Source organism: Hibiscus syriacus, unplaced genomic scaffold (assembly GCF_006381635.1).
Source record: "Hibiscus syriacus cultivar Baekdansim isolate YM2019G1 unplaced genomic scaffold, ASM638163v2 tig00002237_pilon, whole genome shotgun sequence".
Lineage (NCBI taxonomy): Eukaryota > Viridiplantae > Streptophyta > Magnoliopsida > Malvales > Malvaceae > Hibiscus > Hibiscus syriacus.
In genome coordinates, this window is record NW_024061918.1 from 1,190,516 (window position 1) to 1,215,629 (window position 25,114).

At 31.7% G+C, this 25,114-nt stretch overlaps 1 protein-coding gene across 1 annotated transcript; it reads left to right on the plus strand.

Annotated features, from left to right (window-relative positions):
• Window positions 1-10,904: 10,904 nt before the first annotated feature.
• LOC120138703 (nuclear-pore anchor-like) lies at window positions 10,905-13,453 on the plus strand. Its single transcript, XM_039154119.1, has 2 exons — window positions 10,905-11,183; window positions 13,229-13,453. Exons 1-2 carry the CDS (start codon window positions 10,905-10,907, stop codon window positions 13,451-13,453), a joined length of 504 nt encoding a protein of 167 aa, XP_039010050.1.
• Window positions 13,454-25,114: the final 11,661 nt, after the last annotated feature.

Below are 25,114 nucleotides of genomic sequence, written 5' to 3' on the forward strand. Positions count from 1 at the left end.
GGCTCCTCTTGAAGTTGATTTGGGTAGGAAAGCATCATATGATGACCATGCAAGTTTTCTCATGTGCTTATTTTTGTCAAGATCGATGAAATTACAGATGCCAAGGTTTTCCACATCAAATAAATGGAAGGATTACTGCTCTCAACTTTGGTGCTCTTACGCAGGTTGGGGGTTCTCGGTAAAGAAGATGAGCCAAATATGTTCAAAAGTACTGTTCTACGAGGTCACATGGTACCAGATCAACAATCTAACGGTACATCAGCATTCTTTTACCCCAATAACGACAGTTAACAGCGGATTTGTTATAAAACAATAACATTAATGATCATTATGTAACTTTTGATACTTCATTGGGAAAAATAAAATTTTACTCAAACGTTAGTGACCATTTGTGTAGTTTACCCTGTCGCAACATCCCGAGGGAGTCACCACCAATCTTTGTTTAGGGTGTAATTAGATCGCCCAAAAATGTTTTGTTATTTTAATAAAATCTTAATTTTAAAATTTATTAAAATAACTTTTTAGTCCACTTTTCTAGAAAATAATTTCGTATTCGATTACGTGTGGAGAAGAGTTAGCATTCCCATAATGCCCAGAAATCGATACCTAGTCGATTAATTGTTGTCCTTGTAATTGAACTTATGGATTCAAACTTAATTTAATCAATTATCCCCTATTTAGTTAAATAAATACCATGATGTTTAAAATCCACGAGAAAAGATTAACGATTCGAGCATTTAATTGGAGAAAGTTAACCACCTTATATGAGGAAGAATGACGTTTCATTCCCAATTAAATCGTTCAATTACTAATCTCTTTATCGAAAACTTTAATTGACATTCTAACATTTCAAACCGAAAGGGAATCATCACCTAATATAAGGTAGAGTGACAATTCCCTACAAGGAAACAACGAATATCTAATTCATGGTATTTATTTACCTAAAGTTGTGCGACAAACAAGAATTTTTTTAATGAAAATTACCGGTCCTTTAAGATAGATAGGGGATGTTCGAATATTTATAAGTATTAAACCTTAACCTCCAAATAGGGTCGAGAGGCTCATTTTTTATAAATCTAAATATGGAAACATTTTCCTTTCTACCTTCCTGATCAATTAAGTGATCATTTTTATTGGTTTCACTGGAGGGTGCTCGTTCACTTTAAATTACCAAATCGAACTACCCAAGTGGGTTAGGATAACTCATCTTGATAATTTAAATTAAACGTGCATTGCCTTTTAATTCATTATTGAAAAGGTTGAGTGATGCGGATGAAGATATCATACTTTGAAATTAAATATAAATATAAATGTCATGCAATCAAACAACATGCTTCATAGAATATCATTAAAAAATTAAAGGAACAAATCAAAGAATCACTTTATTTTAAATGCTTGGATTATAATTCAAATAATACACGGACAATTTAAAAATAAAGAGTAAATAAATTGTATTAAAAATAAAGTTTGAGATCAAATTAAAGAAAAGATTAAAACTACTTACCTTTAAGAATTTCTTACTCTAAATCAATATGAATTAGGGTTACGGTAAAAAAGTCAAAAAAAATTAAGTATAATATACAAAATAAGAAAATAAAGTTACGGGTATCACAATAGAAGAAAATAATATAAAATATACATAAAAAGATACATTAAGTTAAAATTAAAAAAAACATGAATGTATAAAATTTAAAAGTAAATAAAACAAATATGGAAAAGAATAATAAATACAAATATATCCAAAGAAGTAAAAAAATCAAAGTAAAAAGGAAAGATTTAAAATGTTGTATTAATAAAGAAAGAAAGTAAATCAAGTTAATATTTTAATCAATAAATAAATCCTAACAAAAAATAAAAAAGGAAAAATAAATAAAATTAAGCAACAAAATCCAAAAAAATAAATGTGAAAGTTTTAAAAAAATAAAGAAGACAACTATATTTAAGAAAATAAAAAAAAAAAGCGAACTTGAAAAAAGGTAATTTGGAAATTTAATTCAAAAAGGAAAAAACAATTTTTCAAATAATTCTTCATTCAAGATAGATTGTCGGTTTTCATCGAGAAAACTCAAGGAATGGTAAATCCATAAAGATTTAGTTTAAAACTATTTTCCTCTTTCATCATTTTTCTCTCATCCGACAAGATTTTCAAATAAAAGTAAGATCAAAATTAACCGAAACAACGACAAATAAAAAAGAAGAGATAAAAAATATAGTTTTTATTGAGAAACCTCAAGGAATTCAAGATTTTAAATCTATTCAATAGTATTTTCTTATTCCTCGGTTTTTTGTCATCCGATAAAGTTTTTGAAAAAAAAAGGAAAACAAAAGTCAAAATCGATTTTCAAAAAGAATAAGAACAATGGGAAAAATAAGAAAAAGAAAATAAGAGACTTACCTTTAACAAAAAAAAATTCGTTTATTGCTCGTATTCTCAAATTACAATGTTTGGGTAGCTCTCCTTTTCTCAAAAAAAGTTATTTACATAAGAGAAAACACTTAAAAAAATTAATTAATGATAGGTACATTAATTAAACGGAAAAAAAAATCTTAAAATAATAAAAATATCACAAATTAATCTAAATACATTATGAAAAATGTAAAGGTGAATTTAATTACAAATATTCAATAAAATTACTGAAAATTCATGATAATTAAAATTTCCGTATTGGGCATGTATCTAATTTTTTGCACACTTTATCTTAGTTAAAATAAACATATCTTCAGTTTTCGATGTCCGATTGAGGCGTTTCAAAATGAATTGAAAAGATAACTGAAATCCCATCAAGAAGACATCACGCCCTGCAAATGCACGAATCTTGCTTGAAAATTTGTTGCAATTTGGCTGAGCTCCAAGACTTCAAAATGATCTTCAATAAAACATTTGGGCCTTGTAAAAAAACTAGGTCGGGCAAAAATCAAGTATTAAAGCTACCCCTCTTTGCTCATTTACATGTAACGCGAATAGAGCAAAGATAAAAAAAATAGCTGATTTTGTCTGGTTCACTTGGTTGATTTACTTCCTCGTCTTTCAATGAAGATCAAATCTAAAAAATTGATGATGGGTTTCCTCATCTCTTCGTGAAGGTTAAATCTCAAGAACTTTGACGATTTGCCCCGTCATCTCTTCAGGGAGATAAAATCTGAAAACTTTGATGATTTGTTCCATCATCTCTTCATGGAATCATATATGAAAAACCTTGATGATTCGCTCCACCATCACTTCGTGGAAATCCAATCTGGAAACTTTGGTGATTTGTCCCACCAACTCTTCTTGGAGATCAAATCTGAAAACTTTGACGATCTTCCCCACCATCTCTTCGCAAATATCAAATATGAAAATTTTGATGATTTGTTCCATTATCTCTTCATGGAAATCAAATTTGAAAAACCTTGATGATTCGTTCCACCATCACTTCGTGGAGATCTAATCTGAAAACTTTGGTGATTTGTCCCATCATCTCTTCGTGGAGATCAAATCTGAAAACTTTGACAATTTTCCCCACCACCTCTTCGCGGATATCAAATCTGAAAACTTTGGCAATTTGTCCCACCATCTCTTCGTGGAAATCAAATTTGAAAACTTTGACGATTTGCCCCACCATCTCTTCGTAGAGATCAAATATGAAAACTTTGATGATTCGTTCCATCATCTCTTCATGGGAATCAAATATAAAAAACCTTGATGGTCCGCTCCACCATCATTCTTGGAGATCCAATCTGGAAACTTTGGCGATTTATCCCACCATCTCTTAGTAGAGATCAAATCTGAAAAGTTGACGACTTTTGAACTCTTTCACTTTGGAAATCCTAAAACATTCAATCATTTATGCAATTATCATGCATGTAATGCTCCTATCAATGCATTCATTAGTTCATATACACTTATGACCATGCCTTTTTATTCATTTAGAACGTCTGATCTTTTGGGAAGATTTTTAATTAGATCCTCAAGAGAATGAAATCAAAGTTTTTCATGAAAAGGAATGTAATGGTGAATGTTTAATGCAAAGATGAAACATGTCATGATGCAAGTGCATACTTTTATGAATGATAATAATGCAAAGATGCGTGGGAAGACTTCACTATTTGATTTTCTGATTTTCCTCATTATTTTCTCATTGAGGTTATTGTAATATTGACTCGCAAAAATTTGTTCCTCATGCCCCAACAAACTCTTGCCCCCAAGGTTTCGCTTCATTGCACCAACATTGATTCTGGTATTTTATGTCTGAGAGACGTTTGTCAGTTTCCAAGATGCACTATCTTGCTTGAAAATGTTTTTTTCTCCAGAACAATAATTTTGCTCTTTTTAGACTCACAATTGAATCAAAGTATCAATTCACTAAATATCAAATAAATCAACCACTCTTTGATTTAAAATAAGTATAGCCATTTGACAATAGTCAAGATTGATGGGTCATTTTGGGAAGGTAGGATGATTCATATTGGCTAATTCTTGGCTTTTTAAAACATTTTGAAATGCCCCACTATTTCGAGTTGATCTTCAAATTGGATGTAGATAAGATGGTGCAATAAATATATTCAATTATTAGGCTTCTTAGAAAGCATTTCTATTTCATTTCTCATAAATCTTCATTTTGTTCAAGCTTTATAGACTCTTTTAGAATAGGCAATGCAGAAATATTGATCTAAAAACAAAATTTCTAAGTGTTTGTGTGTAGTTGACTATAACAGATGTTTCTTAACTCACTTAGTTCACTTTTCATCAAAACTCATTCTCAATTTACATTTAGTTTAGGCCTTACCGCCTTTCTTTAAATTATAATTTGTTTATGTTTGATATCATTGCTTTTGATTTTAATGGGAGATTCATATCGACACATAGAGACTAGTGTCATGATCTGAATGTAATCGTATTCATAAAGTTAGGGCTATTGACATGGCCCATTACTTTAGTGGAATACCCTTAATTAAAGGATTCAAGTGTGAGAAAATCTTTAACTTGGCAACTCAAACAAAACTCACTTCATAAAGCTCGGACATTACCTCCATAGCTACTTCAAACATTACCTCTGAAGATTAACAACTTACTACTTTCAGCGGAGTGCCCCCAATAATGTTAAAATTAGCTTTCATTAGTACCACATTATTCCTTGAGCTTTTTATTTAAATATTTTTGAAGCTCATCAAGAAGAATCTGTTATAGTCTGAGTGTTGTGGAAAATCAAGAAACTTCATCCTTAGAGCTCAATTTCCAAGCAACTGATCTAATCCAAATTCATCTATTCCACCATTCCATTTATGAATATTGTATATCGTCAAAAAAGATCTTCAACAAGAATGCAAACTAATCGACCTTGCAATATCATGCACTAAATATGCCCCATCTTATCTACTTCCATACTTACCTAAGCATTTGACGTTTTTATTGTGTGGGGGAAGTGTTTTTTTGCATGACAAGAAATTTCTACTACTGTGACAAATTTAATTTATTTCAAAATTAATTATGTCACTATTAGTAGCTTTTTGGTGATAAAATAAATAATCGTCGCATTAAATTAAAAAAAGATATACAATTATGACAAAAGCTAAAATCGTCATAATAATTTGTCACAATTAGCAAACATGTGTAACATATGGTGATATAATAAATTTTATTACGAATTTTTGTCACAAATGTTTCATTCCAATTTTTTGGTGCCAAATTAAAGGTATATAGTGACAAATTTTGTAACTAAAAGTTTTAGTAACTGCGACAAAAAAAATTGTCAAAACAAATAATGTTGTTTAGATTTGTTGTGACAAATTTTGTTTGTAATTATATATTTTAATTATAGTGACAAAATGTAGTCATAAATGATTATCTCCAATTTTTTGTACAAAAACAAAATCATATAGTTACATGTTTTGTAACTACAAACTATAATTATTGTTACAAAAAAGTTATCCCAACAAATAATGAGATTCGAGTTTTTAGTAAAAATAGTGTTTGCTCGATATATGTTTTAATTATAGTGACAAAATATATTGTCACAAAGATTTCCCTCCATAATTTTTTGCGTCAAAAAAGTCATATGGTGACAAAATTTTGTAACTATAAGTGTTAATAATTATTACAAAAAATATTGTCACAAAAATAATGATATTAATGTTTTTGTGACAAATTATATTTGTAATTATAAATTTTAACTATAATGATAGCATATATTATTAAAACTATTTTTCTCCACTTTTTTGTTTCAAATGTTATATTGACAATTTTTATAATTATAATTTATAGTTATTGTTATAGATAATTATAGTGATAATATATATTGTGATAAATATTTTTCTCAACTTTTTTTCAAAAAGTTGTATTGATAAGTTTTGTAATTATAATTTATAGTTATTGTTTTAGAAAAAATTATTACATCAGATAATAAAATTCATGTTTTTTGCAATAAATTATTTTTGTAGTTATATATTTTAATCATTATGAAAAATTATACTATCATAAACATTTCTCCCTATTTCATGGTGCCAAAAATGTTACATAGTAAAAGTTTTATAGATATTGTTATAGAAAATTATAACAACAAAAAATTTATTTTTTAATTAAAAAATGATTTTAGTTTTTTTTTGAAAAAAATATGTTTGTAGTTATACATTTTGATTATAATGATAAAATATTATTATTATTATTATTATAAAAACAAAATGTTCAAAAACAATAAATTTTCTGTGATATATATAATTCAATGGCATTTTCAAATAAAATATAATAACAAAATATATTATCAAAATGTTTTCATTTATTTTTTATGAAGCTAGCTTGAAATTTTTTTCTTAATTACAATTATGTAAATAATTTAATAAAGAATTTGAATAAATCAATATGCATAATTAAATAAATCAAAAGTAATTTCATTTAGAAGCATACAAACAACTATAATTAATTAAACTAAATAATATATTTTAATAAAATAATTGTCTCAAGTAAAATTATAAGTAATCATCCTCCTCCTCTTCGTCTTCATATTGGTCGTCCATATCTTCATTTTCACCACCACCACCACCATCGTTATTATCATTATCATCGTCTAAGTAATTAATGATGGTATCATCATTATCATAATAATCATCATCATCACCTTAATCAAATAAACTAGTATGAATTGTTCTTTCATTTGACATTGATCCACTATTTGAAGGCAAAAGACTAGAATCAATCTCATAGACTTCAGCTTCTTGATTTAACAATTCATTGCTTTCAATATTAGTTTGATGAACATCATTGGAATCAGATTCAAATTATTGATATGGCTCATGAGCTAGATCACTTTCATTTCCTTCGACTTTTGGAACATTGTATATATGTACATGATTTGTCTTTTGCACAAATTTCAAGTTATCTCCATTTTTTACATCATCAATGTAAAAAAACCTGCTCCACCTGAGTACCTAAGACAAAACAGTCACATGTATACCATTTTTGACTAACGTTCACACTTATCAAGTCTCCATTTGTTCTTATGCCATATTTCTTGTCACCAACATTCCACCAGTCACACTCAAACATAAAAACTTTATTCTCATTGCAGTAATCAAGCTCAATAATATATGTTAACTAACCATAAAAATTGGTTTCTTTTGAAGTATGAACTCCATGCACTAAAACACCACTATTTTGAGTGTACTAGATCCACACTTGATAGTATGAAACCTAACCCTATTCACAATTATACTAATATAATAACTAACATGTGTATCAGAACCAATACCTAATACATATGGATGATTGTTCGATTCAAGTGAACCATCCAAATGCAACTTAATAACTTGTGAAAATAAGTTTAAAAGTGTAATTAATAAATATATTTTTATTAATGAATATGATATGAACTGAGAAACAATTACATATCATTTTAACCAAGAGGGAAATTCAACTTGATGTCTTTGTTGCAAGTCAGCATTCCATTGTTTCTGAATTTCCTCTATATGCATTCTATATATTCAAAAAAAATATAATTAGTAAATCATAAAGTATAATAATATTTAAAGTTTACATGTACTTCAATGAAAAAAATTAACTTACTTTAAGTACTTTTCTATCTCTTCAAAATTGATAAGTATATACCATTGAATCATTCTAAAATCAAAATCGAACAGTGTATCATATATTGCAGCTCCCAAAGGTCTTGCTTTTTGTGAAAAAATAGAATACTCATTTTCAATCTTTATTTGATCTCTGTCAAAGTTTCTTTCCATTCTGTTATATCTAGTTTCAACTCCATGAAAGTATATAGAACAAAAACTAAGACACTCTTTGTTCACATACGCTTCAGCGATGGAACCTTCACAGCGAGCTTTATTACCCACAGAGTCTTTCAGTGTACTTAAGAACCTATTCATAGAAAATAAATCGTGAATCCATAACGATGAATGAACATAAATAAAAAGGCTAAAGTATAAATTTGATATTACCTTTCAATAAAATACATCCATCGATAGTGAACGAGACCACCTAACTCAACCTCACGGGGTAAGTGAATAGACAAGTGTAACATAACCACAAAAAAATGACGGAGGGTATATGCTTTCAAGCTTACACAAATTAGAGCTATGTCACTTTGCAACTTATATAACTTGTCTTTTTAAACTGTCTTTGAACATAAATATATGAAAAAACAACTCAACTCAGATAACACAATGTAAAGATCCTTTTGTAGATAACCATATGTTGTTGCCGGAATGACTCGTTGCATAAAAACATGATAATCATGACTTTTCATTCTAGAAAACTTTTCATCATCTACATTTACACATCGAGATAAGTTTGAAAAATAGCCGTCAACATTTACACATCATCTAAGCCATTCACAAAACTTTTTTCGAATTGACAATGGCAATGTATAACATGCTATATGCATTTCTAACCTATCACCATTACGTTTTAAGTGCAACTCTTTTCTAATGCCTATTTCTTCCAAATCCAAACGACTCTTAACATTATCCTTTGTCTTTCAATCAATATTCAACAATGTTCCCAAAATGTTTTCACAAATATTTTTCTCAATGTGCATCACATCCAAATTATGGCATAATTTTAAAAATTTCTAATACGGAAGGTAAAAAATGCTTCTTTTAGTCCAATTCAACTCTCCATCAGTACGTTTGCGCTTTATATTAGTATATATTTTCCCAAAACTCATAGAAATGCAATTTGTTTGTTCAACTATATCATCTCTGGATAATTCTGAAGGCTTATCTCTATACTCTGGCTTACCATAAAATTTCTTACATTTTCTCCATGGATGTGTTTTATCCAAGTATCTACGATGACCCATGTAACATTGTTTCTTCCCATTATTCAAGGTAACATAATCTGTCCACTTTTTGCAAATAGGACATGCCAATTTTCCTTTCGTACTCCACCCAGATAACATACCATATGCAGGAAAATCATTTATAGTCCATAACAATGCAGCGTGCAATTGAAATTTTTCATGAATGTACACATCATATGTTTTAAAACCATTCTCCTGTAAATCTTTCAACTCATCTATTAAAGGTTGTAAATAAACATCAATTTCATTACCAGTAGAATTCTTACCTGGAATTAATGTGGACAAAAACAAAAATGGCTCATTCATTCATTTCTAAGGTGACAAATTATAATGAAGTAGGATAACGTGCCACATGTTGTAGTTGGTGCTCATATTGCCAAAAGGATTGAAACCATCACTAGCAAGCCTAAGTCGTACATTAAGTGAATCTAAAGCAAACCAATCATTTTCTTTATCAAACTCTTGTCAAGTTATTGCATCATCCGGATACCTTATTACATCATCATTAATACGTTTTTCCTTGTTCCATTGCATGTCTTCAGCAACATCTTTAGACATAAATAATTTTTCAAATCTAGGTTTCAAAGGAAAATATTTAACTATTTTACGAGCAATCTTTCTATGTTTTCCCAAACCAAATTTCCACCTTGAAGCTTGGCAATTAGGACATTAATCAAAATGCTCATATTGTTTCCAGTATAATATGCTATCATTCACACACGCTTCAATATTGATATAACCCAAACCAAGATGACGCAAAAGCTTTTTCACCTTATAATAAGATTAAGGAAGTGTTTCATCCTTCGGGAGAACATCCTTGAACAATTTTAAGTTCAAATAAAAAGATTTGATACTCGAATTGGTAATTGTTTTATTGTGGATCATCTTCATAAGAAATGATAACTTTGAGTACATACAACTAGGATATAGTTCAAGTTGAGCATCATTTAACAATTTTCTAAACTTTTGTACTTCCCCTTCCGGCTTAACTGTTTCAGTATTCATAGATGAAATTTTAATATTAGTTCCAATGAAAGTTGATTTTTGTATGTCATTTATCATTTCAAACATATAACCATGTTCTTGTTGAACTTCATCACTAATGTGATTATTATCATTCAAATCATGATTTGATCACTATTTGGTTTAAAAGACTCATTGTGATGTGTCCATTGAGTATAATCCTCTGCATCCATGTCGAAACAAATCGAACTTGACATCTGCTAACTTTTTTAAATAAGCAGTTGTTACAATCTTTGAATGGGCAACGAATCCTACCACTGAAGTATGTATTTTGTTTTGCAAGATTTAAGAAATCACAAACTCCTTCTTGATATTTAGTGATAAATCTGTTTGTATGTGACATTCAACTTCTATCCATTGTACCAACCCTAACATATATAAAATAAATTAACAAATATAGAAAACAAATTAATTAATATAGAAATTGTCAACAAAAGGGTAGAGGGGATACTACATAGACTACAAAAGAGGTTAAAATACAAGCAACCATGGAAGCTATAATATGATCCATACAAATTAATATACAATATTACAAAGAAAGAAACAAGAGGGAAACAACAAACAAAAGGGAATTAAATTGAAGATTTATAGGTTATGTCGTTTATATTTGGTAGTTTAAAGGAGGAAAATGCAGTTAAAAGTTCTCAAATTATGGTACTAGAGACCCAAATTTCTTCTACCAAAGAAAACCAGGATAACGAGCATGAAAAATGGCGGGCAGCTCAAGTCAATTATGAAAGACAGGTTATTCTACAATCAGAGACCATTCAGGAGTTGACTAAAACTTCGCAAGATTTGGCTTTACTGAAAGAGGAAGCATCTAAGTTGTGTAAACTGGCTGATGCCCATAGAAGTGAAAATACTGAACTTAAGGCTAAGTGAAAATACTGAACGTAAAGTGGTTGAAAGCACGAGGACATGTAATATTGCAATTAGCGCAGTCAACTTCTTTTTTGGGCTAGGTTGATCTATTCAAAGTACGTGGAAAATTTGCATTATCATATGCATATGTGTAGAAACCAGAGTAATTCTCTATAATTTCTTATTCTTTTCAATATGACAGATTATATATTTATATACAAAATATCTCTCTAAAGTAGAAAACTCTAAGAAAGAAAAAATAATAATCCTAGGATATGATCCCTTAAAATAAGGGATTGTAGAAATCTATTTACAAAATCATATCTCTATAGGAATTGTAACAAATCATATCTCTATAGGAATGGTAACAAATCATATCTCTATAGGAATGGTAACAAATCATCTCTATAATTCCTACACTCCCCCTCAAGCTGGAGAATATACATTGTATAATCCCAGCTTGAATAGGAATTTATTGAAAACAGGCTTTGGCAAAGCCTTAGTAAGAATGTCTGCAACTTGTTCTTCTGAAGGAATGTATGAAAGTGTGGTTGTCTTTTTGTTAACTTGATCAGCAATAAAATGCCTATCAATCTCAAGATGCTTTGTCCGATCATGTTGAACTGGGTTCTTGGCAATTTGAATAGAAGATTGATTATCACACAAAACTTCAAAGTGATCCTCTTGATTAGTGACAAGTTCTTTCAGTAGTTTAAGTAGCCAAATTCCTTCGCATATTCCCAATGCTAGTGCTCTGAATTCAGCTTCAGCACTACTTCTTGAAACGACATATTGTTTCTTACTTCTCCAAGTTGTAAGGTTTCCCCAAACAAAGGTACAGTAGCCACTAGTGGATCTCCTTTCAGTAAGGTCTCCGGCCCAACTAGAATCTGTAAAGATCTTAACAGTTCTGTCTTGTGTCTTCTTAAACATTAAACCGTGTCCTGGAGTTTTCTTCAAGTACTTGAGAATTCTATTTGTTGCTGCCATATGCTCTTCAATAGGATTGGTCATGTGTTGACTTATCACATTTACATGAAATGCTATATCTGACCTTGTCAAGGATAAATAAATTAGTTTCCCAACTAATCTTTGAAATTTCTCTTTGTCTACTAAGGACCCATCTTCTTTGTTGAATTTCAAGCTTGCCTCCATTGGTGTATCATTCGACTTACAACCAAGAAAACCAATTTCTTTGAGTAAATCAAGTACATATTTGCTTTGGTTGATCACAAGTCCTTCTTTTGACCTTGCCACCTCCATTCCTAGGAAATACCTTAGCTTTCCCAAGTCCTTGTTTTTGAATTCTTTATTTAACAACTTCTTCAAATTGTAAATCTCTTCTTCATCATCTCCGGTAAGAATTATGTCGTCCACGTACACAATAATGATAGCTTTCTTATCTGTTCATTTAATGCTATAAAAGGGAAAATTACTATAGTTACTCATTGAAGAGTGATATTTTTGCAACAAAAATCTAATATAACTCAGAGGAAATTCAACCCGGTGAGGGATCCGTGTTCAATATTGTGGGATATACCGTGGGATGATATGGCAACAATGGAGTTGACTCACGGAAAGAAAGACCACTTCAAAGCTCCACCTTCACAACTCATACTCTATCTAAAGACTGGACCAACTGATACAAAAGAACAAGTTTGTATCATAAAGTGCACTCGAGATACTGATTAGGCTCTTCAAGTTTACTTTTCAATTGAAAGAGCAATGATTATACATGGACGTAACCCTTCAAAGGAACTAGTGAAGAAGAAAGTGACTAAACCATAATCACCAGTATGCGAAAGCAATGCAGTTGAAGTGAATACAAAAGAAGTGGGTTCCACCTGGTCTTCAGGATAAGTGTCTAATCCTACGAGACCAACTTTTGGCGGCAGCAACAACATCTTATTTTGGGAGTGAGATGTTAAAGCGAATGAGCACCAGTTGAGTGCTAATAATTTTGCTTAAATGGAATTAAAATAAAATGGTTGTTGGATAATATGGGATGATTACTCTACCTCAGTATTAATGAATTCAATTTTCTTCAAAAAAAAAAGGCTAAGTGGGAGATTAAGAAATCAATTCTTGAGGAATCCAGGAAAGAAGCTGAGAAGAAATATGATGAACTTAATGAACAGAACAAGATTTCACACAGTTGGATTGAAGCTATGCATATTCAGTTGGCTGAGAAAGATCGCGATTCTATTTCATATTCACATGGTGATTCTGGTATGCAGAATATAAAATTACCTCCAACGGACGATAGAAATAGCAGAAACTGAGATATGTTTATTGAATCAAAAGCAAACAAAATGATTTTCATTATTGTACTATATCCAGGAAAAAAGAAAGAAGCAAAAGATTCTAAATTTAAACTTCTGGTGCTTGGGTTCTACTGCTTCCACCGCCATTTAGGTGTTGTAAAAATCATGTTATTGATCAAATTTCCAGATACTCTTAATTTATTTAGGCTCTTGTTTATTGTCCTTAACATAATAGTTTATTGTCCTTAAAATAATAGTTTCTTGACAATGGGCAAAACTAATTTTAGTAAAAGAGAAAAAGCAAAACAAAAAGGGGAAAGGAGAGTACCTTTGCTGTAGGATATTGGCTATGATTGCGTTGGTGAGATTGTGAGTAATTGTTGCCTATTGGTGCTGAAATGTCGTTATGACTGTACGAGAAGGGATAACAAAAGAAAGTACCGAGACAGAGGTAAAGAGAGCGAGAGATCGGGATTTTAACATTTGGGAAATTTGAAACTCTGTAACGGGCTCAAGTGATTACCCTAAGTGGCATTTTAGTTCCATTGAATTAAAAAGAACAAATTTTTATATGATATATAATGGTGTTGTAGTAAAAGGACTTACAATTTAAAAATATATACATTTAATATTATTAACTAAGTTTTTCACTTGTATTCAGATTTTAAGTTTCTTTAGTAATTTTATTATTGTTTGAAGTAGGTAATTGTTTTTTAGATGAATTGCAATCAAAACATAAGTAATTTATTGTTCTAAATATCTAAAATTGATACTTATATAAATATATCGAACATGAAATTTAAGGTGAATATTTTATTAAACAAAAATGAATGAATAAATAACTATACTAAATGTGACCCTTAAACTTATAAAAATCATTAAGCTTGGTCCTTTGACCAATGATTTTCTTCATTGACTGTTATATTTCTGATGTGACACATCACGATACTGAAATAGTAATTTATTGTGCTAACATGGCTGTCCAGAGTGATTATTACGTGACAGACGAGTTAAATTAGTTTTTTTTATCAAGATCAATGTATAAATTAGTTTTTCCAAAATTTCAAGGGCTTATTTATTTATTAAAAATCATTATTCTAAATTTAAAATTTAAAATATACAAAATAAAATATAAAAATACTAAAAATGAAAACTAAATTTCTAGAAAATTGAACGATATATATTAACCAAAGTAGGACAAATTTCCTATTATTATTTTTACATTAAGTTTAAGTGAAGTTTACTTCCGTCAATCATTTTATATTCACTAAAAATCCATTTCCTTGGATTTTTGCATTATGAATCTGTTTCGTCAATTCCCAACTTATGTTTTATTTGATTTGGTTTATGGGACTCGACCTCCATCTGCATGAATCTATCCAGCATGGACTCCATTTTCTCAACTCCTCCATACTTGGTTTTCATTAGTTCGAGTCTATTGGATTTTGCCTCCAATTCCTTATCATTCACATTAAAAATCACACGTCTTCACATAAGGTAAAGAAACTAACACAATACAAGTAATAAAATTCATCGTCTTTTTTAAAAGACAGCTCTCAAAATACATTAAATTTATCCAACATGGACTCCATTTCGTCAATGCCCCCATACTTTGACTTTATTTGGTCTGATCGATTCATCTCGGTTTCAAATAATTGGCGGGACATATCGTAATCTACCTCTTTTTGTTGCATTCTACGTAACTCGGAGTTCATGTGGTTAATCTGTGACTCCATTTCATCAATCCCCCCAAATCTGGAAACAACTTCCATTTCTCTATCGTGCTGAGGCTTCATCATTCTAAGTTCGTTTAACTCCCTCTTCATTAGTAAATTTTAAAAGAAAACAAAAGGTTGCGATATTAGTAACTTGTGTATGGCAATTGCGGATTTGAATAGAGAGATTTCATTTACCCTGATGTCCGCTCGATACTTCTTATCCGCGTCTCTTTTTTCCTGCATTCTTTCAAGCTGTTGCTCTTTTCTGAGACTAGCCTTCCGCTTCTTTCCAATGCAAGCTTGAGATGGTGTCCCTGCTATGTCGAGATGGCTCTTTACATTTTCCATTGGTGTTACCCTTGGCTCGTTTGAAGCTTCTTCAGGGAGATCACGGTCGGGTTAAAAACTCTGAGCTCCATCATCAACGTTTTCTTGAGAGTTATGATGAGAATTGATACACGTATATAATCAATCTGTTGACATGAAATTTAATTACAATTGTATGCTTTTGGGAGTGACTTGATATATATATCCTTCAGAACGTGTTTGTCTTTTTGAGTGCAAAATTCGAGGTTGGTGTTTTATTTATTTTTTTAATTGTTTTCACTCGAGAAAGGTCACTAATTTTAAATATGTTACTAATTTTTGTGCATGCATTGTCCACTGGCCACAATTTTGGATTTTTTATTAACTTGATATTTGGAAATTTTGGATTTTTTATTAACTTGATCACAATAAATATTAAATTGATCACAATATTAGTGTCTTGCAAAATTTTGGATTTTTATTAACTTGATATTTAGAAATAATTTTTGGGATTAATTTGATTTGGAGTCATTATCGATTTTTGGGTTAAGTAGGTTGAATACCTTAAAAACTATTTTTAATGAATTTTAGAAAAATCATTTAAAGACGAAGATTGGTTTGCGTATTACCAGAAATTTAATTTTTAAGGATTGGGAAGTCGGTTACGTGTGGGGAAAGGTAAGCACCCCCACGACGTCTAAAATTGGTACCTTTCGATTTTACGTTGTCTGAATAGTGAAACTTTATATATTCAAATCCAATATTTATATTTATTAAGATTTAAAAATTAACGGGATATTCCCTCATTCGTACGTCTTAAGGGATCGAACTCCAGATGTTTTGAAGATTTTCCCATGAACTACTCTTCGTTCGAGATATTCCAAAAAATAGATATAACTTAAAATTAATTTTTTTATAAAAATAATTTATTTATAAATCAAATATACGTAAATAAAAAGTAATATGTTTTTTTTGTAACCCTCAAAATGACACTTCATATATTCAGAGACATTCCATAAGTTAATTAAACATAAGACATTTACTTAATTTTAAATCAATTTAAGCAATACTCACTACTCGAATGTATATAATATTTACAAGATATATATATATATATAAATATGTAACACCCCAACCCGTACCCGACCTGGATACGAGTCCGATATGTCACATTGACTTTTTAAAACAATATTCTTAACAAAATACATATCATTTGGACTTATATTAAGAAAATATGATAATGTATCGTTGAATTATGTTCGTTATAACCAATTTAAGGAAATATAGGTTTTATGAATAGTATTATACTGTATGAACAGTACCGTGAACAGTAATGAACAATGCTGTGAACAATCCTTTCTGATTGCCCGTCAGTGTGAGGATGAAAAGACGTACTAAAATTTAAGCGAGTTCCTAATGCTCCATGTAGGGATTTACAGAATCTTGAAGTAAATCGAGGGTCCCGGTCTGAAACTATAGAGACAAGCACTCCATGCAATCTAATAATTTCTCTAATGTACAATTCTGTGTACTTTTCCATAGAGAAATATGTTCTAACCGGAAGAAAATGTGCTGACTTAGTCAATCGATCAACAATTACCCATATTGAATCTCTTTTGTTAGGAGTCAAGGGTAACCCCGAAACAAAATTCATCGTCACATTTCCCCACTTCCATTGTGGAATGGAAAGCGGTTGCAATAATCCTGACGGAACTTGATGTTCAGCTTTGACTTGTTGACATACCAAGCACATAGACACAAATTCTGTGATACTTCTTTTCATTCGTGACCACCAATATCGATCTTTCAAATCCATATACATCTTGGTTCCACCCGGGTGCATTGTCAATGGACTGCAATGGGCCTCTGTCAATAAATATTTCTTCAATTCCTCATCGTCTGATATCACAATTCTTCCTTTATAATACAATTTCCCATCCGAATTAACCTCAAAATCTTTAATTTCTTCATTCCTTACTTGCTCTATTCTTTTCAAACACATTTCATCTTTAATTTGTAATTCTCCAATTCGATCCAACCACGTTGGTTTAAGCTTTAACTCTGCACATAGACCACCGTCTCCAGTTAAAGATAATCTTGCGTCCATAGCTCGTAAAGCTGCAAACGTTTTCCTGCTCAAAGCATCTGCTACCACGTTAGCCTTTTCGGGATGGTAGTCAATTATCACATCATAATCTTTTAAGAACTCAACCCATCTCTTTTGTCTCAAATTAAGCTCTTTTTGAGTCATCAGATATTTCAAGCTCTTATGATCAGTATACAAGTAACAACGTTCTCCGTAGAGGTAGTGACGCCAAATCTTGAGAGCAAACACTACAGCAGCCATTTCTAAATCATGAGTTGGATAATTCTTTTCATGTGGTTTTAATTGTCTAGATGCATACGCTACTACTTTTCCCTCTTGCATTAATACACGTCCCAACCCATTATGGGACGTGTCACTATACACTACAAAATTCTTACCGGATTCATATTGAACAAATACAAGAGCTTCTGTTAAAATTTTCTTTAACGTTTCAAAACTTTCTTGACACTCCAAAGTCTAGACAAATGATACGTTCTTTCTCATCGGCTTTGTTAAAGGTAACACTATCATCGAAAAATTCTTAACAAATCTCCGATAATAACCTGCCAGTCCAAGGAAACTCCGAACTTCCGATACACTCTTTGGAACTTCCCATTCCATTATAGCTTTAATATTTTGAGGGTCCACCCTAATCCCATCTGCATAGATCACATGCCCAAAGAAAATTACTTCATTTAGCCAAAATTCACATTTGGACAGTTTAGCGTAAAGCTTCTTATCCCTGATAATTTGCAAGACTATTCTTAAATGTGCGTGAAGACACTAGTTTTTATTTCATTTGTTTTATTTATTATTATTATTATTTTGTTTTATTATTATATTATATTATTATTATTAAATAATTAATTAATTTTAATACATTGCAGGCCCAAAACCCGGGGCCCAATTACGAATAAACCCAACCCAGTTTACAAACAGACAGGAGCCCAACCCGACCAGGCCCAGCAGAACCCTTCTAGGGTTTTCATCATCTCAGCCAGCCGCCAACGATCTGCCAGATCCAACGGTCCAAATCTCTCTAACAAGAAACCCTAAGGTTATGATACCCTAGGGACCACGCGGCGCCGCCTTTGCCTCTAACCGCCCCACGTCGACGTCTCAGCCAGCTGCCATGCCTCCATGAAGCCACCTTCAACCGAAGCCTCCAGAAGCACCTCGTTACTTCCCCACGTTAAAACCCTATGGTGAGTCACCACCATAGTCTGGTGACTTACCTAGGGTCACTATTTGGGACCGGTTCAAGAGCTACACCGTTGATGGCTATAAAAGCCATCGACCACCTGCAAAGAAAACGACGGCAACGAACAAAGAGAGAGAACCCACTACAAGCAGTGAACCAAAACAGAAAACAAAGGAAGAAGAAAGAAACTTAACCTTGGAGCCTTGACCATCGTCGGAAGCACTAAACATCGTCGGAGAACAGAAAATACCGAAGGTATTTTCATAGATCTACTCCGATTAGGAGTCTTTTAGGGGAAACTAAGGCCGACTCGACCTTGGGGAAATTAGGGTTGTATTTTAGTGTAAAATTTTTTTTTGACACCGAAGGTGGTGCCTGGCGGCAGACGACTGCCGACCGGTGGTCGACCTTCCTTCGGTTGGAGGAATCTAGAGAGAGGCGAGAGAGAAATCTCTCTCTCAGTTCTAGAGAGATAGGAGAAATGAAGGAAATGAGAGGATGGCCCGAAGGGCCAGCCATAATAGGGTATATATACCCTCTCTTAAACGACGTCGTTTAAGAGAGGGCCTTTGTGTAATTTTACGCACGACTAAACTATTCTCGTAGCCACTGTAACTTTAAAAACTTGCATTTTGATCCTTATAGCATGTTTTTATATATTATAATTCGATCTAGTAATTTTATTTTATTTTATTTTAGTCCTTTACATAATATAATGTATATATTTAGGATAAATACCTAATTTAGTCCCTTATAGTTTAGTAATTATCATTTTAACCCGAATTAATTAAATAAGGCTAAATTACATTATTAGCACTTAGATCTTTTTATTATTCGAGTTAGAGCCTTTAATTTTAATAATTATAATTTTAATCACTTATTAATAATTAGGGTTAATTACATCATTAGTAATTATATTTTTATAATACTATAAATAAGGGCTGTAAATTTTAATATTTTATATTTTAATCCTATTATTTTAATTTTATATGTTTAGTCACTATTTAATTGCAATTTAATTTGTATTATTATCATTTCAATTCCAATATGTTTAAATGATTATTTTATTTTCATATTAGTCATATAAATATATATCTATATATTTGTTTAAATATTAATATTTATTTATTTTTCGATATTAAGAAAAGGGCAGTCTTAAAGCAACTAGATGTTCTATTATGGTATTTTAAAAATAAATAAATATCCTACTTATAAAAACCAAAAAACACATATTGTTTTATTTTAGTAAGGAAAATTATTATTTTTAATATTTATTTAAATATTAAGAAAGGACAGTCTTAATATAACTGGATGTTCATTTTCTGATATTTTTAAATAAGTATTTTACTTTTTATAAATTATATATATTTTTAATAAATGTTTTATTAATATTTATTTATTTATTTTTGAATATTAAGAAAAGAGCTGTCTTAAAGCACCTAGAAATCATTTTCTGATATTTCTATATAAATAAATATCTTATTTATATACATATATATAAATTAATATATTTTCTTAAAATTATAAAAATAACAGAATTATGAATTAAATATATTTTTGAACTTTTAAATTTTCAATAATAGAGACAATTTATAATTAATAAGTACCAATTTTGGGCGTTGTATGGGTGCTAATCCTTCCCTAAACGTAACCGACCACGAATCCCTATTTATTTCTAAAAAGAATGAATTTTTGGTTAAATGCAGATCAATTTATCTTTTAACTGATGTTTTTTTTAAAACTCTTTTAAAAGGTAATTTTTAGGTATTCGACCTACCTGACCCAAGAGGCCGATGGCGACTCCCAAAACATTTTCAAACCATTTATTCACATCACTTTTCCTGCCAAATAAAAAATTCGTACCCGGGTAAAAACCGGTTACGATAGTGCGTTATGCTCTTCATGGGATTTCGAGTACACCAGTATGCCATCAATAAAGACAACAACAAACTGGTCCAAATAAGGCTAAAAAATCATGTTTATGAGGTCCATAAAAGCAGCAGGTGCATTCGTTACTCCAAATGACATCACGATGAACACGAAATGTCCATATCTCGTTCGAAAAGCTGTCTTCGGAATATCTTTCTCTTGAATCTTCAATTAATGGTAACCAGAACGTAAATCAATCTTCGAAAATACCGAAGCTCCTTTTAATTGATCGAACAATTCATCAATTTGGGGAAGGGGATACTTGTTCTTGATTGTCACCTTATTGAGTTGTCGATAGTCAATGCAGAGGCGCATTGAACCATCATTCTTCTTAACAAATAACACTGGAGATCCCTAAGGCGACACACTTGGTTGAATAAATCCCTTCTCTAGTAACTCTTGCAATTGCTTCTTCAATTCCAGCAATTCTCTCGGAGCCATACGATAAGGTGTCATTGCAATAGGAGTTGTTCCCGGCATTACTTCAATTTGAAATTCTACCTCTCTATCTAGAGGTAATCCTGGCAATTCCGTAGGGAAAACATTAGGGAATTATTTGACTACCGGAATCTCATCTAACCTTTTATCTTTAACTCTTGTATCTACTATATTTGTAAGAAAACCCTGATATCCTTGTAGCATCAATTTCTTCGCGGACATCACTGATATTACATTTGCTAAAGGATTAGACCTTTCACTAATCACATTTACTTCTATCCCTCCTGGACTCTTCAGGGTTACCTTTTTGAATCTACAATCAACATTCCCATAATAACGAAACAGCCAATCTATTCCCAGAATCACTTCGAATTCATCAAAAGGTAGTTTCATCAGATTAGCAAGGAATTCAATTCTGTGAATCTTTAGGGGACACCCCTTACAGGCGTTGTTTACCCGAGCATTATGCCCTAAAGGATTAGTTACTATTACCTCATTACTCGTAGCTTCTAAAGGGATTCTCGATTCCTTTACTAATTTACTAGTAATATAAGAATAATCAGAACCCGGATCAATCAACACCAATACTAATTTATCATACAACTGGAAAATACCTGCTATAATATCGGGATCATCATGGTCGTCACTTGTCTTTAAATTGTATACCCGTGCAGTGGAGCGAATTTCAGGTTGTGCAGAGGATTCGGATTGATTCCTCCCTCTACCTCTTCCTAATCCTCTTTGGGAAGCAGAAACATTTCTTTCAGATGGTGCAGACTCATCCACCATTAATGGACAATCCCGGATAAAATGTTCAGCATCTCCACATCGGAAACAGACTCCATAAGCCATTCGACATGTTCCAAAATGATTTTTCCCACAATGCTGGCATTGTCTCGCTTGACTTTGAGTGGCTCTCCCAGTACCAGATCCCACTGATTGCGTCTGTCGAGTTCTCATCTAACTTGTTCATCTAGCAGAGGATGTAATTGATTCTGATCTAGCTTGAGGTTGGAATATTGAATCTCTTCCTCTTTTTGATGGTGTTGTGCTTGAAGAAGCACCAGTCCTCTTAGGTGTCTAAACTCTTGAGTCCCCAAATCTCTCATTCTGAGCACTCTCAAGGGCTTTAGCACGATTAATCACCTCTTGGAACGATGACAAATTAAGTATCTCTTTCAATCTAGGGCTCAAGCCCTCCATAAACCATTCACAAATATCTTTTTCAGTAATCACAAGCTCCGAAGCAAACCGACTCAGCTTATTAAATTCACATTCGTATTCATATACGAAGCGATTCATCTGTTTCAAATTCACAAACTCCTGCTTCATTTGCCGGATAAACTGGTCTCCAATGTACTTGTGCTTAAACTCTTCCAAGAACAGAGACCAAGTTACTTGATCACTTGGCATCCTCATAATGATATTCATCCACCATATTCTAGCTTGTCCTCTAAGTAAAGACACAACTCCATCCAACTTCTCTACATCAGAACAGTGGAGACCATCCAACATGATTTTCAAATCATTTAACCAAAGATTAGCCGCAACCGGACCTTCCTCGGCTTCTCCCTTAAATTCGAGAGCTCATAATCCTCTCAACTCCTTTGCTACATTTACTCTAGGAGTTTATGGAGCATGAGGTTGCAAACGCGTCAATACCGCATCTAACGTTCTAAAGAACACATCTTGATCAGCTACAGGCACTCCAGAAGGTGTATGTTCTTCACTTTGCCTGGCCAGGGCAGGTGAATTAGTACTCTCAGCGGGCCGGTCATTTCTCGCTTCACTTCGAGAACTATCATGTTCAGACATCTAATAAGAATAAACATATCGTTCTATTAGCAAAATAACATACTCATTACTATACCAGATCAGAAGTTTTCACTATTTTGTTGGCATGTATACATTATAAGACACTCTAGACTTCGGTTTATGCCGAGAATCGACTAAACCGTAGTTCTGATACCATTAAATATAACGCCCCAACCCGTACCTGACCCGGATATAAGTCCGAGATGTCACATTGACTTTTTAAAACAATATTCTTAACAAAATACAGATCATTTGAACTTATATTAAGAAAATATGATAATGTATCGTTGAATTATATTCGTTATAACCAATTTAAGGAAATATACGTTTATGAATAGTACTATACGGTATGAACAATACAGTGAACAGTAATGAACAGTACCATGAACAGTACCGAATGCTAAAATTTTTCCATATTGCTATAGGGGTATCGATACCCTGGTACATTGTACCGATACTCTCCTACGGTACTTCCGTAAAACATACATAAACTCTTAAAATTTAACCTTTCATCGCTATACATTTACAACTTAAAACATTCTAAAACTCGATCAGAGCACATATAACTTAATGAATTTGTTTACATGCCAAGCTATTTATCACATAATAATACATACTATTTAAGTTTCTTCTTATCTGATAGTTTTAGAAGTAATTTTGTCCCAACTGTTTAACCTTGCTTGTCTATCTTCTCTGATCCTACGTGTGAAACACTCACACGCTAAGTCATCAACTTAGTAAGGCATAATAATAATAACAATGAAATATAATGATGATGCCATAATAAGATGAAATGTAATGAAATCATCTATGAAATCCATGTAAGTTGCATAACAATGTATCTTACCAATAATCTCATCAAATTAACCATCATGAATTCATATTAATAAGTTCATTTGCCCATGATACAATACTGAGAACCTAAGGTATGTGAGTACTGTGAGGTTGTGCACTATGCTGTCACCACAGCTCGTATAAATTTACACCGAAGTACTACGTAGAATTTTTCCCGAAGGACCGCGTAGAAATGCACCGAAGTGCCACGTAGAATTTCATAGTAGTGCCATATAATATGTCCCTAAGGACCACATAGAAACTCCTTAAGAATCATATACATATATCAAGGATCAAGTAAGTGTCTCAAAAGACCTCATACATGTTCTAAAGAATACATATATGTCCCAAATGACCACGTAGAATTTGTCCCGAAAGACCTCGTAGACCCTCTACTCTTGGCATGCCAACTATACTTATAGTTCTCATCGACATAACATGGGCTTTCACAATTCACATATTTTATATCACGTAGACATATAATTTACATACCTTTATCACATAGCTCATATAACTTTTCCTGCATATTCATGTCACATAATGCATATGGTATAAACTCATATCGTGTTTCATAATATGAAATGAATCATGTATCAAAGTATTAAATCTAGACTTATCACAAGTCTAGAGCTGGATATATTTCTATAATCATACTATGCATATGCACTCACCTATATCTCTTTGCCTTTTCCTCGATCGATATTACTTGTCACTTGTTCCGGAACTCGTTTAAGCTTAATATCTATATAAACATAATTTTCGAAACGATTATCAAAAGCCTAAACCTTATAACTCGATTCCAATAACTTAAACTAATTAATGAATCAATATTCAATTTTTCCTGTAGGGGGTGTCGATACACCCTTTGAGGTATCGGTACCCTTACTGCATTTTGTTATTTTCTTTCAAGAGGTATTGGTACACATACATAGGGTACCGATACACTTTGCTCAAAACATGCTTTTCACTCGAAAATTCATCAACTCTTCACTGAATTTCCTCATACAAAGCTCATTTCATACCACTAAACTCAACTACAACCATTTTAACTAACTTTTTTCATTTCAACACTTTATAATCTCCCATATTTCATCCAAATTCTTAAAGTTAAGAATCATACCCAATTTTTCATGTTATCCAAAGTTTGATTTAACAATTATAACTTCTTATTCACACCTATGGCAAGTCAATTTCAGCTTTTAAATCCATTTATACATCTTTATTCAAAATTTCACTTATCCACTTCTTATCTTTAATCCTTCATAACTTACAAATCTATGAGTTTCTATTCTCCATCATGTTTCTTAAGTCTTCATTAACCAAAATCATACTTCAATTTTAAAGATTAACCA

Excerpts from the sequence above, each read along its gene's own strand:
- LOC120138703 (XM_039154119.1), top strand. The coding sequence starts at position 10,905 with ATGTCGTTTATATTTGGTAGTTTAAAGGAGGAAAATGCAGTTAAAAGT. Across the intron at positions 11,184-13,228 it reads GTGAAAATACTGAACTTAAG|GCTAAGTGGGAGATTAAGAA; the intron begins GCTAAGTGAAAA and ends CAAAAAAAAAAG.